General features: G+C 40.3%; 1 protein-coding gene across 2 annotated transcripts in view; it reads right to left on the reverse strand.

Annotated features, from left to right (window-relative positions):
* LOC122791241 (endoplasmic reticulum-Golgi intermediate compartment protein 2-like) overlaps positions 1-19,369 on the reverse strand; it is a 429,978-nt gene that overhangs the window by 357,546 nt on the left and 53,063 nt on the right. For both annotated transcript variants that reach the window (XM_044058906.1, XM_044058905.1), the window contains exon 3: positions 13,662-13,708. In XM_044058906.1, the coding sequence (XP_043914841.1) occupies positions 13,662-13,708 (47 nt within the window). The remainder of the gene's footprint in view (positions 1-13,661; positions 13,709-19,369) is intronic.

Raw genomic sequence — 19,369 nt, forward strand, 5'->3', positions numbered from 1 at the left:
ATCACTGCCACCACCCACTAATATTTACCAGCTACTCAAAGGCCCTCATGAAGGTTGTCTGATTATTACTGTGCAATATTATTATCCAAATGGTAAGTGCAACCAAACAGACAAGACTTATTTGGAGTGACTTGGTACCGTATCACTATATACATGCAATATACTCTAGAGCTTAAATTATCTCTACACAAAACAGCCACAGTTGAAAGGTTTAAAAATATTTAATAATAAATAATAAAAGCACAAGACAATACTTATTACTACACAGTGCTAGTTTAGAGTTCAGAGATCACAGAGAAATATATGAAATAATATCGTAGAAAAGTGACATCAACAGAAAAACATAAAACTAAATAGAGTTCCACCAAGGCACAAAACCATTTGAAAAACTGCAAAAAGTTCTAAGGGATATGAAGAACACCAGCCAAATACCAGTAAAGGGTGTTTATTCAGCCAAAACAGACATTCAACAAGCACATTAATGCTTCATGAATACAATGATCCAATGTTCCAGACATGAGGACAGAATTCTGCATCTGATGAGGTTTATGATGAATGAAAATGTATTGTATTCGTGAAGTGTTAATGTGCTTGTGGAACATCTGTTTTGGTTGAATAAACACCCTTTACTGTCATTTGGCTGGTGGTCTTCATATCCTTTGGCATTTTTTGCCGTTTATCAACAAAAAAACAAACTAGTCTAATCTTCCTATTTCCTAGCTATATCTAAGAGAAAATACAGTTCTAAATAACTTACATATTGAGCAAAACAGTTCTGGTAATGTTGGATGTTCTCAAGACAAATGCTCTGAGCTCTCTCATTCTCTCTCTTTAAATTGATAAGACATTGCTGCTTCACATGACATCATTCTTTACACTTCTCTGATGTTCCCAGGCTAACAGAAACTACATTTACATTCTTTACACCTGGTCAGGAACCAGGGCAATAAAGGACATTTATACATGAAAATTCAAGCCATTAACTCTGGTCTCAAAACAATAGGGAAAATTTCTTCATCTAGACATTTTGGCACGGACTTTAAAGATCAAACAATTTTACAATGATTGACTTATCAGCTTTATTACAGCAGAGTGCACTGTTACATTTTTGCAGTTCAATATCCAATGCAGTCTTTTCAACTTTAAGAGAACAAGCCTGTGGCTTACATTAATATTTACAAATGACAGAATTATCTACAAAATTCTATCTGGCTAGGCGGGCAGCCTTCACCTATCTTCACACATCTCTCCCCTGGAGAACTCCAACTAGTTTTTCAAGTGACCCTTGAGAAACGCTGCTTGAGAGGGTTAGCTCTATCTCAGTATACCTTACCTCATTCCCTGTCTTGAGAGCCCATCTGCGTTGGCATTGCTAATCCCACTGTGGTGCTGCACTGACATATCATATGCTTGCAACCTTAGGCTCCACCTTAGCAACTTGGCATTTTGCTGGCTGGCTTTGTTAAACTATGTTAGGGGGTTGTGATCAGGGGGTTGTGATCTGTCATTACCATGAATTTTCTTCCATACAGATAAGGCTGAAGTTGCTGCAGTGCCCACACTATGGCTAGACATTCCTTTTCTACATAACATTCCTCCCTGGGTTGGAGCCTATGACTGAGATAAACCACTAGGTGCTCTTCTCCCTCTGACGAAATCTGGCTAAGTACAGCCCCCACCCCATGGTTTGAAACAGCCACCTGCACAACAAATTCTTTGCTGTAATTTGGACTGGCTAACATAGGGGGTCCTCCCAAAGCTTCCTTAAGCTCCTGGAATGCTGGATCACATGCTGGGGTCCACACTACCTTATCTGGCCTGTTCTTCCTCACAAGGTTTAGGACATATGCCACAACAGACTCCTTGTGAGATTCACACTCACATTCCCACTCATCTCGAATTAAATCTAGAGGTACCCTCACCCTATGCCCATACAGCAACTCAAAGGGTGAAAAACATGTGGATTCCTGGGGAACCTCTCTGTAAGCAAACAGATGGGGAAAATATTTGTCCCACTCCCTCTTAAACTGCAAATGCCTGTAGCATGGACTTGATTGTAGAGTTTAACCTCTCAACAAGACCATTAGTCTGAGGATGGTAGGGGGTGGTCTTCAGGTGCTTCACCCCACAGTGCCTCCACAGACAAGCCAGTAGTTCTGACATGAAATTGGCACCTCTGTCAGTCAGTATTTCTTCTGGGAAACCTACCCTGCTGAAAATCTCTAACAAAGCATTTGCCACCTTTTCCGTCTCAGTGGAGGACAGAGCCACTGTCTCAGGGTATCGTTTGGCATAATCCAGTACCACTAGGATATACTTTTTACCTGTGGAACTTGGGGTATTCAGAAACCCCACAATATCCATAGTTGCCTTCTGAAATGTCTCTTCAATCACAGGCAAAGGCATCAAAGGAGCTCTCACCTTGTCTCCTGCCTTGCCTACCTTTTGGCACTGCTCACAGGTCCTGCAGTACCCTGTAACATCTCTGGAAATTCCAGGCCAAGAAAAGTTCTGCATAATATGTCTCTTTCTATGTTTTATGCCCATATGACCTGCAAAGGGAATATCATGGGCTATGGCTAGATGCACCAGATGGTAGCCTCTAGGCACTACCAAGTGCTGTACCCTCTTCACCTTCTAGCCCTCCCTCAGGGGTCCACTTTCAATACAGTAACCCTTTTTACCGGTATACAGATTCCCCCTTCCTTGCAAAATCAGGTGCCTCACTAGCTACCTGCCTCAGGCCTTGCAATGTAGGGTCTGAGAGCTGAGCCTGTCTCAAATCTCTTTGTAACCCTTCCCAGCTCTCCTTCCACAGGAAGTCTGGCATCCTCTGACAGTGGTGCCTCACTGTCAGCCTGGGTACTAGTACTCCCCTCTACCTTTGCAGTCACTCTGTCCAAGGGAACATCAGTACCTACAAGCAGTTGTGGCTCACCTTCAGTCTCACTGCTACAGCATAGCTTTCTCCCTGAAGTAACCACCTCACCAGTCCTGGCTGCAAGTATGTGGTTTGTCTGGGTTTGTCTGGTTTGTCTGGGTCTCCCTCAGGCTACCAGACCCACATGCTTCTCTCGTAGCCTGACTGCATGTAACTGCATAAGCACATTGTACTGCCTCATCCGAATCCTTCCCTATCAGGGCATCTTCAGGATGGTAGTTCGGTACACTTGTCTTAAGACTATCTACTATTGGCATTTTGTCTTTCTCACTTACTGGTGTGCTCAACTTTTTTTCCCCACCTTGCCTCCATGGACATCTGTATGCCACATGGCCCCACTGGTTGTATTCAAAACATTAACCCTAGGTCCTGGACATGTACCTGGACTAGTGGCTTACCCTGCTGCTGGCAGATTCTGTTGGGGTAGTCCGTGCTACCCACCATGGGTTCTTTTTGACCAATAAGCAGTACTGGGAGCCTCTTTCCTGTGCAGGGATGCCCTGCTTGCTATGTATACCTCTCCCTTCGTCCCTAACTCATCCGAAGTAGCACTTTGTCTATCAGCTAACTAGATCCTAGTGTCCTCAAGCAAAGTGCTAAGGGCTTATCAGGCAAAGTGCTAAGGGCTTATTCCCTCACCAAAAGGTCTGCCAGCCCTTCAAAAGTGGTGACCTGACATCCACTCACCCACCTATGAAAATAAGTGCTCAGTTCAGCAACATATTCACACAAACTTTTGTCTGCCTTGCATCTATGCTCATGAAACTTTTTCCTATACGTTTCAGGTGTTAGCTTAAACAATTCTAACAAACCGTTCTTAACTGTACTATAATTAAAACAATCAACATCAGACATTTTAGACAACACAGTTACAGCTTTACCATGGAGTAAGGTGGTCAGGAACTGTACCCAGAGCCTTTGGTCAACATCATACTGTTTACATACCCTCTCAAACATATGAATGACACTATCAAAATTATCCCCCTCTTTAAACTTCAGAAGAAATTTACTGAACTTTTCTGCTTCTGGGGTCCAGTTACACCCTTCCCCATTACCTCCATGACTCTGTCGAAGAGTCAGCATCTCCTTCTCATGCTACATCTGCCTCTCCTTTTCCTCAGCTTCCAGGCGTTGCAGTTTCTCATTCTCCTCAGCCTGCAACCATCACAGTTTCTCCTTATCCTCACTCTCTAGATGCTCAGTCTCTCAGCTGCTTCTATTTCCAAATGCCTGGCCTCCAGCTCAAGTCTCTTTAGCTCCAGGTGGATTTTTAAGTCCTCTGCAGAAAGGTTGAGCTGTCCATTCTGAGTGTGGTACATCTCCACTGCCAGTCTGATCATCCTCCTGGTTGCCATTTTCTGATGCAGCTGTGACCAAGGCTGCAATCAGGTCTCCCTTAGTCAGGTTTCCACGCACCAGTCCCCTATCCTGGAACATCTCAGCCAGCTGGTTCTTTGTCAGCTTTCCGTACTCTTCTGCTGACATGCTACCTGCTCTCCCTGACTAACTAAAGCTAAGAAAAGAAATAAAACAATTGTGATCTGAACTCTGAGTAGTCAATGTGTGGCTGATTTAGAGTACAAAATAACTTCAGTGATCACTGTAAACAAGCTACAGGAATTCACTCCACCCACATCACTACAAGCAATTAGTATTTGCCCAATTAATATGTGGTGTGGATATCCCACTTCTGCCAAACAATTTATATGTGATGCCAGTGTACTGGCCCAGCAATCAAAGAGTCTCAATTCTCACCACTAACACCAGTGAGGGGAGTCCATATAGGGAAAGGATAATAAATACACACACAGTAAAGTACAATTTCCCTTAACAGCACATAGAGATCACAGTCAGTCTGGGGCTGGTGTCTCCCTTTCTCTCCAGCTCCCCAATAAGACTCCCAACTAGCACAGCTATAAGGTCCAGATCTTAGCCTAGTGGGCAAGCTAAAACTTCCAGCACCCTCTCTGTCTAACCAGTACTTTGTGTCCCTGCCCAAGTATCTGACACACACAAACTTTGAGATAAGAATTTATACAACCATACAGACACTCCCGGGGAAGGCTGGCACAGATTTTCCAGCTGTGCCCCTTTTACCCAGACTATACGGTAGAAATCACTGCCACTACCCACTAATATTTATCAGCTACTCAAAGGCCTTTATGAAGGGTATCCAATTATTACTGTGTAATACTATTATCCAAATGACAAGTGCAACCAAACAGTTGAGACTTATTTGGAGTGACTTGGTACAGCATCACTATATACATGCAATGAACTTTAAAGCTTAAATTATCTCTACACAAAACAGCCACAGTTGAAATGTTTAAAAATATTTAATAATAAATAATAAAACACAAGACAATACTTCTTTCTACACTGTGCTAGTCAAGAATTCAGTGACCACAGAGAAATACTTAAAATAATTCCATAGAAAAGTTCTGACATTAACAGAAAAACAAAAGTACAGTTGCGTACACTTACCATAAATGTAAATGTTCAAGTGTATTCACTGTTGCAGTCATCACTTTTGGGTTATCTGCTTGCAGTAGCCCTCAGTTGGCCTGATTAACAAAGTCTTGGGTCCTGCATCAGTTGCTGTCCCTTCTTCCATGACGTCAGGGGTATAAAACATGCAGCCGATGCCATTACATCAGTTTTTCTTGCCCCAGATGTCAGGTGCCCCCTTAATGGGAAGCAATAAAATCTATAAATATACAAGGTTATACCTCCAACAAAAAAGCAAATACACCAAAAAGCTTTTGAAGATAGCAAAAGAAAGTAGAAGTATATCCAAAAAAAGAAGGGGGCTGGAGGGAGGGTAACCAGGATTGAAACAGTGAATACACTCTAACATCTACATTTATGGTTAAGTGTACACAACTGTACTATGTTCTTCATGTTTCACTGTTGCAGTCATCACTTTTGGGTAGATTCCCAAAGCTAAGGATGGAAGGAGGAATTTAAATAGAATTAGGACCAGCCAAAATGCCCTGCAAGACTGCAGTGGCAAAGCCAGCTCTGGATTTAGAGAAAATTGGCAGATGGTAATGCTTAGTGAAAGTATGTACAGAACTCCAGGTAGCAGCTTCTATGATGTGCCTGGTAGGGACGCCTCTGAGAAAGGCTGTAGAGGTAGATGCAGCCCTGGTAGAGTGGGGTCTGATCCCCTGTGGAATAGGTTTTCCATGGTGTTTGTAGCAGAAATGAATGCAGTGGCCTATCTATTTGGAAATGGTTTGCTTTGAAATAGCCTTCCCCTCTGCCCCTGCAGCAAATGCCACCAGCAGTTGATCAGATTTCCTTTGAGGTTTAGTTCTGTCCAAGTAGAAAGTTGTCTGTGCACATCTAAGGAGTGCAGAATCCATTCCCCTTTGTTCTGTGGACTAGGAAAGCAGGTTGGCAAATGTATGGACTGATTAAGGGCCACACTGGATACCACCTTGGGCATGAAGGAGAGATTGATCCTGAGGGACACCCTGTCCGCATGAAAGATGATGAAAGGCTCCACTGCCATGACGGCCTGTAATTCAGATACCATTCTTGCTGAAGTGATTGCTAAAAGGAAAGCTGTTAAGTCCACAGTGGCAACTGGCTCAAAAGGAGGAAGGGTGAGCTTTTCCAATATAAAGTTGAGGTCCCAGGATGGTGTTGGAGCTCTCCTGGGTGGTCATAGATTTTTGGCCCCACTGAGGAACTGAAATGGTGGAGGTGTGAATTTTGATGGAGGAGAAAGACAGGCCCTTATGAAGCATTTCAGTTAAGTATTGTAAAATCTGAGGTAAATTGGGCACTGTTGTGCTCATCCCTTGAGCTTGGTTCCAGGCACAGAATCTTTTCCATTTTTCAGTGTAAGACTTTCTGGTACTAGGCCTCCTTGCCTCTAAAATGATATCCATCACTGGTATACTCAGGGACAGTAAAGGAGAAATTATGTAATTAACCAGGCTGCTAGATTCAGTGTTTGAAGTTGAGGGTACAGAATTTGGTTCTCCTGCTGAGACAGTAGGAGTAGGAGTCTGAGGCAGGTGCCATGGGGCCCACAGTGACACACTGCACAAGAAGGGGTACACCAGTGTTGGCATGGCCAGTCTGGTGCAATCAAAATCGTCCTTGGTTTGTCTTGTTTGATCTTTAGTAGTACTTTGGAGAGCAGAGGCAGAGGTGGAAAGGCATATACCGATGGATTTTTCCAGCTAAAGGACAGAGCATCCACTTTCAAAGCTTGTTTGTGGGGAGTCCTTGTGCAGAATTTGTCCAACTGATAGTTTTGTGGGGAGGCAAACAGGTCTATATCTGGGCTCCCCCATTTGCTTGTCAACATGCTGAAAAAGGCAAACAGGTCTATATCTGGGCTCCCCCATTTGCTTGTCAACATGCTGAAAACCTTGGTTCTAGTTTCCACTCGTGGGTCCATGAGGTTTCTGCTTAGTTCATCTGCCAGTGTATTTAGTTTTCATGGCAAGAATTGAGCTTGTAAATGTACATAGCTCAGGGCTGTGTTCCACAATGCCTTGGCTAGTCTGCAGAGGGGATAAGAATGTGTACTCCCCTGTTTGTTTATGTACCACATAACAATGGTGTTGTCCGTCTTTATCATTAATTGTCCTGGAAGAATGTGGCCCTGGAAGACTGTCAGAGCATTCTGTACAGCTAACATTTCTTTTTGATTGATATGCAGGTGCCTTTGACTTGGGTTCCATTTGCCCTGAATGCACTTCCCTGCCAGGTGGGCCCCCCCATGCATAGTCTGATACGTCTGTTAAGGCTTGGGTGGCATGGGGTAGTGAGAATGGTAGTCCCCTGTTTTGGTGGCAGGCCTCTGCCCACCAAAGGATCTCTAGGCGTAGACAAGGTATGATAGGAATCATTGCTTCTAGATCCTGTGAATGTTGACACCATAGACTTTTGAGATACCATTGCTGTTTCCTCATATGCAGCCTTGCATATGGAATTAGAAGAATGCAGGAGGTCATGAACCCCAAGGCTTGCAGTATTTGCCTTGCAGATAACTGGGTTTTTGTGGCCACTTGTTTGAAGTAGGTTGTCAAATTAATCCGTTTCTCTGGCGTGAGGAAAGCCATCTGGGAAGTTATATTCAAGCTTGCTCCCAGGAATGTAATTTGTTGACAGGGTACCAGGTGTGACTTCTTTTCGTTTATGGTGTACCCCAGACAAGTCAGTACCCTTTGAACAAAGGCCAGATGATTCAAAAGTATGTCCTGGCTTTCTGCCTGAATTAGACAATCGTCCAGATATGGGTATATCTGAATATTTATTTGTCTGCGGAATGCAATGACTGGAGCTAGGCACTTTGGGTGCAGTAGATAAGCCAAAGGGCAGTGCAGGGAACTGATAGTGCATGTAGCCTGCTTTGAAGTTTAGGTATCTTCTGCAATTATTAACTTTTACTGACATTGGTAAGAAGCAAGAAAAAGTTTCCCCAATGGGGTACTTAGCTTTAGTTGAAGATTTCGGTTCTAAAACTCGAAAATGAAAATTTTAGGAGTAGGCTGACTGGCACTTGTGAACTGCTTCTGCTTCGGGCACCGCATGGCAAGAAAGACTGATGTAATGCCATCAGCTGCATGTTTTATATCCCTGACGACCTGACGTCATGGAAGAAGGGACAGCAACCGACGCAGGACCCAAGACTTTGTTTATCAGGGCGACTGAAGGTTACTGCAAGCAGATAACCCAAAAGTGATGACTGTAACAGTGAAACACGAAGAACATCTTGTCTAATCTTCCTATTTCCTAGCTATATCTAAGAGAAAACACAGTTCTAAATAACTTGGATGTTCAAGACAAATGCTCTGAGCTCTCTGATTCTCTCTCTTTAAATTGATAATACACAGCTGCTTCACATGACATCATTCTTCACACTTCTCTGGTCTTCCTAGGTTAACAGAAATTATATTTACATTCTTTACACCTGGTCAGGAACCAGGGCAATAAAGGACATTTATACATGACAATTCTAGCCATTAACTCTGGTCACAAAACAATAGGGAAATTCCTTCATCTAGACACTAAATTTTACAATGTTTGCCTTATCAGCTTTGTTACAGCAGAGTGCACTGTTGCTACATTTTTGCAGTTCAATACCCAATGCAGTATTTTCACATTTAAGAGAATAAGCCTGTGACTTACATTAATATTTACAAATGACAGAATTATCTACAAAATTCTATCTGGCTAGGCTGGCAGCCTTCACCTATCTTCACACAAGGCATTCACCTTTAAGATTCCTTTGCTTTTAATTTGTTTTGTACAGTAAGTACAGTATCATGGAAGGAGTTAGGTACATGATAAAGGCCTTCCTTTACCCACAAACATTGTTAAAGTTGCAGCAAAGTCAATTTTTCCCACAAATATTGACCAATCTTCTACAGTAGCATCAAAGTGCCTACAACTGCAGCACCGTCTACCATTTTCATATTCAATAAGGTGCCACATCCAAGCATACTACTCACAAAGGTTTCACAAAATATGAAAGTTTCCTTTGGCAATAAAACTGTCTTTCTGCATTCATATTGAAGATTATGATCAGGTTTCTTATCATAACCAGCTTATTATGTGTTCAAGACACAGATACCAAAAAAATTCACCTTACGAGGGAAGCTCAAGAGGTGAATCATTTTTTTTAAACACCTTTATTGAATTATCACTTTTGGCATAGGCAAATCTGCATTTATACAAAAATAATGAAATTGTATTAGCAAGTTCATATTTGAAACATTACACTTCACATATATTGCTATATTTCATATAACTTAAGCAACGTTACATAAATTATTCAATTCCTGCCTTTTTTAAAGCAAGAAACATCTTTATTAAACCATCACTTACAACATAGGCAATCATACATTTGTATAAATGAAAACAAACCACAACTAATCCTTGTTGCAAGCATTTTACATCACAAGGCATACAGAAACACTCCCAGTTGCAAACATTATACACTACTTATAATCTGCCCATCATTTTCTGTCAAACACTGCATAGCTCATTTAAGTCCAACCTTCTTTTAAACCTCATTATTCTCTTGAATGTATTATTTCCACAATTCTCATTTTTTATGTAGTTTGTTCATACCCTTTTCTAAAGATCTTAATTCCAGTTGTTTATCTCTGTTACTATATTCACTTCTTATAGTATAGTTGGTTTAGATTTTGATTTCCATTTTCTAGTAATTGCTTTTTGGCAGCGACCATAATTAGACACAGCAAGGCCTTACCATGTCTAGGCAGTTCTGATTCTGTATCATAGCTCAGAAAAATCATCTCCGTCATCACACCAATCTGCCCACCCAGCATCTCTGACAGTGCATCTAACAGGGATTCCTTAAAGTTCACCAACTCACTGCACTTGCAGAAAATATGTTCCCAATTACCTCTTTCTTCCCCATCACACCTCCAACATTTGCTGTCTACCTGAGGAAAAATTCTCTGGTGTCTACTTGGGGTATAAAAAATATCTATATAAACATTTCTAAGCAAAAATCCTAGATCTTCTAGATTTTGTTGCATATTTTGGAGATATACATATATCCTCCCATTGTTTCTTTGTGAATTGCTTATCCAGTCTCTCTTCCCAATCCTTTCTAACCTCCTCTGTTTGATTCTAATAGTATCATGCAATATTTTATACACTCTACTAATTATTCCTTTTTTAATGGTAGCTTCTGTTCTAGATTCTATTAAACTCTACTAGTGCTGGTCTTTCAATTAGGACCTCCCCCCCCCATTTCTTTCTCTTTGCCTATACTCTGATATCAATCCTTGATAGTGAAAACAATCTCTAACCTGCAGTCCAAATAAATTCTTTGCATCTTCCCAGTCTATCACCTTTCCCTCCCCCTATCAGAAGAATCTCCTTTCTCCATTCCCATGTTGGCTTAATTCTTAAGACACTTTCTGCTAATTTATGGATATAATATTCTATAGGATTACTGTTATTCTCTTTAAACGCCTGCATCCAAAATCCCAGTCTCTCCTTATTTCTCAAGCTTCCCCCCTGTTTCATCATAATCCCTTTCCATTTTGAATGATATTTTTCTGCTTATGCCATGTATAGCAGCCTTAACTGTGTAGCTCTGAAATACCCCTTCAATTCGGGTAATCCCAATCCACCTGTTCTACGGCAAGCTTATCCCACTTGACTCTTCTGGTCTTCCCCTCACATACCAAGTCCTTCAGCTCTTTATTAACTGCTATCCACAATGTCTCCTCTGGCTGAAACAAATATGCCTGATCTGTGTATAAGACTGAAGGGACTAAAAGCATTTTAACTGCTTGTATCTTACTATCAATATCCATATACCAAAGCTTCCATTTTCTCAGTTTTTGTGTTATATTTTGTTTAGTCTCTTATTACATATCTTTAGGTGCCACACCAGATTCATTTTTAATCCATACTCCTAAATACAAGCTGGGTGCTGTTGTAAATTCCCCTAGTGATGTGAACATCCTCCAAGAAGACCTTACCCAAACTAATGACTGGTGGCAGAAGCAAACTGAATGTCAAGAAATGCATCATTATCCTCTTTATCCCCACTAATTTAACTTAACTATTGTGTATAAATCTGGAAAAGGTGCTCCCCAAAAGTGTACCTCAAAGAATGCAATGAGAACGTATTAGATCATGACTACAAATTATGCCCATTGCTCCTTCTCTACCAATGCTTGAAGAAAGGCTGAAGGAATTTGTTTGGAATATTGAAATAGACATTGAAATGCAAATGCTGGAAAACTGTGTACTGCCAGGATGGAAAAAATAGTTCTACCCCTGTTCAATTATTATACTTCCTGTGGTGAAACTCGTGTTTCATAATCTCTGCTATTTAAATCCAAAAAGTACATTTACAAACCAATTATGTAACAAAATGCTAACAAGAATTTTTGAAGCACATCTGGTCAAAGTTAAGTGCAAACAAAGAGACAGAAAGCACATAATACAATGTTTTGGCGTGGTGTATCTCATAAGATCAAAATGATGTTGAAAAAATGTCAGGTTTGCAATATGTTTCATAAAAATCAATGCCAAAAATACAGTGCTGCCTCAGGAAATACCAAAACAGGCCATGGAGCATAATAGCTCTAGAGCTAAATCATTTCCAAAGCAGTCAATATCTCATTCATGTTGACTGCTTTTTGAACTATCCTCCAATCATAAAGTTATGCAATATATCATTAATTCCGTTATTTTTTAACATCACGCAATTATCGACGGACTTATTAATAGTCGACAGTTTGCAATTATCTACAGTTTGCAAGTCAGAAGTTTCATTTATACTTAGGATGAATGGGAATTAAAGCAAATGAACAACAGTCTGAAACATTCATAATCAAGTTGTCATGTACAGAAAGTTCTACAATCTATTAAGTATAAAAATAAATGAGAGACAGCTAAAAGCAAGACTGCTATTTAATTTTGTCTGACTTAAAAAAAAATCCTCTATAACCAAAATAGTTTATCATTATCTAATTTCTTGACAGGAAAGAAAATGAAGGCAAAGTTACCTACTTCACACAAATTATCATCATCTTGGGCAATAACTCAACCAAAGCAAAAACTTACTTATTCCTCTGTGGGTTACGTTTTAAAATATCTCTTACAGAAACTGAATAATTAATTCCAGGGTGTGTGGTGGCATTTAACTAACTGCCACTCTAGTTCACAGTTTTCTGAAATGGAATTAAAAACTCTACTTCTAGTATGTAATATCATACAGCTGAAAAATCCAACTTCATGTGTCAGCAAATGGCTGTATAAAGCATAAAAAGTTTATGTTAATGTGTTGTTAAATAACTTTTGCCTGCATTGGCAGGGACTGGCAGACTGTGCTTTTAACAGGCATGGCATGTTGAGAGTCTTTTGGAGATAAACTGTATGCATCTCTTCGGGTCTTATAACAATGTTTGGATTAACAGGTAATAATCTGTTAAAGTCATACAATGTACTATAACAGTGTGATATCTCTATGCTGATTGCATCTTACCTTAGAGTGGTACTTATGAGCAAGCTCTATTTGTGTACTATAAGCTGAAGAAAAGTGACTTCATAGTTATGTGTGACAGCTAATGGAAAGTAATAAAATGTGACATTCTTCCAGCAAATTCTAAATACTATATCCTCGTCTTTTGTGTTCCCATCTCTAATCTGTCCACCAGTACCTTTCTTTCTCTCTGTCTCTTACTGCTTGGTTTACAGTTTGACTAATGAGAACTCTCTCAGAAATGATCATGCAGACTGAGGACTCTCTACTAGGGCTAACTTCGACCCCTCTTTCAGGGCCCAAGACCAAAACCTACAGTCCAAGCTTCTTATTCAAGCTTAGGAACCCAAGTAGTATAGACAGCACATTTCTCTGCCAGTAACTGTAATACAACAAAAGCCACCAGCCCGAGTCCCTAGAGCTTCAGTATGTAGTATTCAGTGGCAATGCCCACTGTGGGCCTTATGTCTAGCCCAATACCACATCTTTTACATCCCACAGGCCTCTGACATACATTGCATGAGGGACATTTTATATGAGCCTGTCAACAAACTGTCACTGGTATTTCAAAGGAAAACAGCTCCTCTATTACAGCAAAAAGTTATAAATGTCTTCTTACAAAGGCATGCAATTTACAATATGGTTATTAGAGATTTATACGAATTTAATCATGAAATGCAATTTTTTTTTAAAATAGATTCATCTATAAAACAAACTTACTGTTACACTTCATGGCTACAGTGATATCCACATTAATTAGAAGTTTGCTGAAACATAAGCAGAAATTATAAAACATGTAAGATCTGAGAAATTATGAAAAAAATATTAATATCTTATACTGCTATACTAAATTAATATTCATTACAAATTCTACTATTAAAATTCAACAGCTGTAACAGAAAGAGACTCATTTGATCATAAAGCTTTATTTCAAATTCAGTCAGTTCACCATCATTTCATCATAACACATTATTCCAAATGGGACAGTTCACAATAGTTGTACGAGCTGCTTGGCTGCTACCTTGAGAAATATCTCCATTTTCCAAAGACTAGGGGCCTTTATATTTTTAGGAAAGGAGGTACATTTTTTTTCAATCTAAGGGTATCTCATCCAGGGACAAGGAGGTCACAACATTCCTGTATTCTTCCCTTATAAGGCCCATTATTGAGTACAACACCCCATTTGGCATGTACCTCACAAAGCACATGCAGCAGCTAGACCACAGAGGTTCCTAACCAGAAGAATCCAGGGCCTCAAAAAGTCTACCATACAGAAATAGGCTAAAAGCCCTATCCCTCTACTCTGTTTCATACAGACTCTTCAGAGGTGACCTCTGTCTGGCTACAAGGTGATCTCGGACCCCGACTTGATGGGACTGCTGCATATCTGCAAGTCAAACTCGCACAAGTGGTATCAACCTGGTCTTTGACATCAACAGAATTTGTTGGCAAGACAGATTTGTGCCCCAGAGACTCCTGCATCTCTGGAATAGATGGGTCTATATCAGCATAACAAATGCTGAAAATGCCAAATGCAATTTAATCGAACTGAAACATTCGAAATCTCAAAAGAGCGAACTGATGGAACATCAATTTCTTTCCCAGGGAAAGAAAATGGTGTTCCGTGCAAAAAAAAAAAAAAAAAAGAATTTTCAATACTTTAAACACTGACAGAAGTGGGGGGCTTCACCCCCCCAAACCCCCCCTACTAAAATATACCAACTCCGAGACCGCACCACAGTGGAGGAAACAGCAAACTCCAATGACGGCCCACTGATTTCTTTCCCTGGGAAAGAAATCGATGTTCCGTCATTTGCTCTTCTGAGATTTCGAATGTTTCAGTTCGATTAAATTAAATTTGACGTTTTCAACAATCAAAATGCTGATAGGAACCCGGATAGACACCCTTTCTACGTCAAGCAGAGTACCTCTTTACCCCTTTTTAAGTGCAACCTGGATAAATGGATGGGAAATAGAACATACATCCCTGGGATTCCACCTGTGTCCCTGCTGGACAGGGTCATCAGGTGCTGACTTGTCTATACATGAGCTAAACTCTTGGCTAGGCTTATAAGGGGATCAGAGCCAATAGCCTAGTAACTTTCTATGATCCTATATTTGGACAGTTGTTTTGTCAAGTCACCACATACATGCAAAAATGGTTTACAAAATCATGCTGCACTGACATAAAATATACTTTTCTCTCTAACATCAAGATATTTTTCTTCAGTATCTTTTAGTCTAGGTGGATTAAAATGTTGATTATATGGTATCTGTGGAAGCTTATGTCCCAAAACTTCAGTACCAGTCTAGATAAATTCTCTCACATACACGCCACTGAACAGAACCTAGTTTCCTCACCATTAATTTTGGATGTAGGGCAGTAAAGTGCAACAGTAGTTAATGGTGCTGCCTTGCATGTTTGGGTTTCTGATTTGTTTCCCAGTTTGGACCCTCTGTGTAGAGTCTGTACATCATCCCTTTGAGTGGGTTTTGCTAGGTGATCCCGTTTCCCTTCACATCCAAAACATGCCATAAAATTAATTGATTATCCTTCAAACTGACTGTAGGTATACTGTAATCTCCTTCTGGTCCACTTTCCTTATTGTGGTAAAGGGGCTTATGTAGCTCTACAATCCTATGCGTTATATCATGTAACATCACCCAACACAGGCTGATCAAATTAAATCTGACCCTGTAGAAGGTAATGGCAAGCTACTTCAATACCGTTTGCCAAGAAAACGCTATAAAAAACGATCAGATAGCTGTTGAGGTGACATCAGAGAATGAGATCCTCAAGTCTGCAGGTGCCCATTAAACTTTTGGGGGACAGAGGAAAAGTACAAGTAGTGCTTGACATTATGATTCAGATGGATTAAAGCCATATTTATTTATATATGTATTTATTTATTTCTCTGTTTTTTTTTTTTATCGGGATAGCCCGAATAGGCAAAAAACTACACCTTATCAGCAGAGACCTGGAGGGTAAAGTTCCAGAAAAATTACAATTTTATATAAAGGGCATAATAAAAAGAAGTACTCAAGTAATCAACAAATGTATACAATGTTAACAGACCATCACTAATTAATAGCATATATACCTACCATGCATCGGCTTTGCAACAACAATCCTAAGCAAAGCAGCTGAAGGCTCTTAATGACCATTACATCTCTGCAGGAAACCACCGACAATACTTCCGGAAAAATGGCCAAATCATCAGAGGATGGTGATCTCCATTACTGACTGCATCAACTATCTGGACAATAGGAGCTGCTGGAGTAACATGTGGGTAAACGGAGTTCCTTCTACCATGGCCAAAAAGAGACCTACAACTGTTATTTTGAACACCTGTTAAAAAGTATAATCAAACTGCTAGATTTTCTTAACCCGGAAATGCAAAGAATTTATCTGGCTGGTCCAGAACAGCAAATGGTAGATCACATCAGGCATGTGTTTACTGCTTTTCAGTCAGACAGAATGAGGGACTAGTTAAAACAATGTAGCCATAAGAACAGAGGCATTCAATGGGGCAAGTGTTCCTTTTACTTCATGACTGTTTTTCCCAGCAGCTTTGCTACTTAAGGAAAAATATGATGTCCTTTAAAAAAAATCTGGGCAATTATCAGTTAACTGTACCCTTTTTATATATTGTGCTTTTATTAGTTGAAAACATGGGAGCAGGTTGGTTTTGGGTACCACAAAAATGAGGAAAGATACTTGTTTGAGGCAAAAGTACAGCTGGATGATATTACTGAGGAGTGGAATGAAGGCCACTGGACAGAAAAGAGGATGGAATGGGAACTGGTATGTAGCAAGCATCAGTGGTCACTGACTCCCAAGTAAGACCTACTCAGGGGGTCAGAACCCCCCCCCCCTACACTTCAGGATGTCTTTAATTCTGACCCATCAGCAAAGCACCATGCTCCCATTTCTACAAAAGTAGAGTTTTCAGTCACAGCTCAGAAAAGAACTCCTAAAGTGCTGACTGGTAAATCTAAAAGAAAAGAAGCAATCGGGCCAAGATTAGGCAGCCAGGACAGAAACACTTTGAAAGTTGTAGCAAGTAGGGCCCAAGAGGAATGAGCAAATCCCTGGAGTTTGGCACCTCACCAGAAAAGACTAGACAGTCAAGTGGAAGGACTTGGTCCAAAATCTTCTCTGACTGCTCTGACTCAGCAGATGAACATTGCTGGACCTCAGAGGTATTGGGCAAGTTGGACAGGAGTGTAGCAGATGGATAATGGGCTTGGTTAAGGACAGAGATTGACACTATGTTCTTTCTTTTTCATTCAGAACTCCCTCAGACAGTCTTCAAACTAGTATTGTGCCATTTGTTTATATATTGTGTAAACTAATGCAACATGATATAGTGTAAAAGAAATGGAAAAGGACTTATTTTACTTTAATCACAACTGCTTTTCTCTTGCAGTTGATGGTCACACTGGCCCACTGGAATTAAGAGTGAGTGTTACTGCCATTTTCTGTTGCATAGAATGTCTTTCACTTTTACTATATTGTTTCCTTTACTTTTTGTATTGTACTAGATGTCCTATACTTTATTTAATTAAACAATGTTTGTCAAAATTTGGTGCTGATGCTGGTGGTCTTTTTTCTCCTCCTTTGTAAAGTTACCCTAAGGTGGAGTGTGTTAAGTTAATTATTTTTTCTTGTTTCTGCAATGTAGATCCCAGCATGCAGAGGGCTCCACAGCATGCATTTTTCACGCTCATGCTCATTTTCATTGTTAACGGGGGTAAGTGCAGTTTTAAAGACGTGTTAATGCAAAATGGGTCATCTGACCATTCACTGATTTGCATATACCTGTGAGATAAAATGCTGCCTGTCCAAAAGGTGCATTAATTTTGTTTTTCAATAGCTTAATATATTTTTTCATGTTGGATGGCATATTTAAATTAATAATTTGTATATTTTTTCAACTAATGCAGAGTCAATGTACTTTTTTATATATGGGCTCTTTATATTTTAATAATTTTCTTGTGATTACATTACTGAAAAATATGTAGTGAATGGAATTCAAATCTGTTCTTGCTAGAGATGAGAGATGCTATGTGAAGGGGTGTGAGGTTTCTTCCATGCAGGGGGATTTTGATTTTTTTCTTGAGACTTCAACCTGGGACTTTATTGGGACAAAAAACAAACGCTTATGAGTCCATCTAATCTTCAACAGCCATCAGGGGCTTTCTATCCAGGCACTGGTGCCAATCAAACATCCAAGGAAATGCTTCTAGCAAAGGGAAGACTATGGATTTTTTGATAAGTGGATTTACTAAGCAGATAACTCCAGTTTAGTTTTGTAATTTCACCACATGGTTGGCCACTAAAGCACTTCACAGATCATAGGAGATTACTAGATATCGACCCGGAGGTCATTTGTAAGTCTAGCCATTTCAACCCAAAGTAATACTAAGAAATGCTAGTCAGTACCCTAAATTGCATTTAGTGATGACTGCCCATGTCCAGGAGGGCTGTGGGTGCTATCATCAGTAAGAATTTATGGTGCCCCATCCATTTGTCCAGGTTCCTCTTGAACAGTGCCTTAGAGGTGCTCTATTTCACATGAATTGGTAGCCTGTTCCAAAGACATGGCAGTTGTTGGGAGATAAATATGTCCCTCCAGCATGTCCTATTTAAGTTGCAGGCCATATTTAGGTCCCTGGAACAGGTATCCCTAAGTCCAGTTTGTTTTATGGATATGCAGCAAGTTCATTAGTTTTGGATCTTGGATTTCTCTGTAGGCCAGGCATACGTCTCCCCTAAGAAGTCTAAATGATACAGAATATAGTGACAGGGACTTTAGTCGGTCTGTGTAAGGCACATGCTGGAGCCCCTTGATCTTCTTTGTTAGAAACCTCTGAGGTCTCTCCAGTTGCTGCAGGTGCTTAGTACGGTACATACCGAATGGGGCGTTATACTCAATTATGGGCCAGATAAGTGCCAAGTACGGGGGGGGGGGGGTTATAACTTCTTTTGCTCTCGAGGTGATGCCTTTCCTAATCAAGTGTATTACGTAGAAAGCTTTCCTTACTACAGTAGACACATGGTGGCATTAATTAAGGTCACAGTCAAGTTGTGATCTCAGGTCCCTTACCTCTTCATGGGTACTTAGGGTATTGTTGTTAATTTGATAGTGTAAAGGAACATTGTGTTGAAGGGAATGATGATGCATTTCTTTGCATTCTGTTTGAGACTGTGACTAATACACCAGTCGTTGGTCTGTGTGAGACCCTCCTGGAGTATACTGACATAACTTAGGGATTCAATGATTGCACCTAGTTTGCAGTTGTCTGCAAACATGGTCAGCCACATCCCCTTAGTTTTGACCTGAACTTCTGAGAAGTATATACTAAATAGTAGGGGACCCAGCATCGACCCCTGTGGCACCCTGATGGTAACAGGTTCGCTGGTT

Source organism: Protopterus annectens, chromosome 17.part0 (assembly GCF_019279795.1).
Source record: "Protopterus annectens isolate FY-2018-M chromosome 17.part0, PAN1.0, whole genome shotgun sequence".
NCBI lineage: Eukaryota > Metazoa > Chordata > Ceratodontiformes > Protopteridae > Protopterus > Protopterus annectens.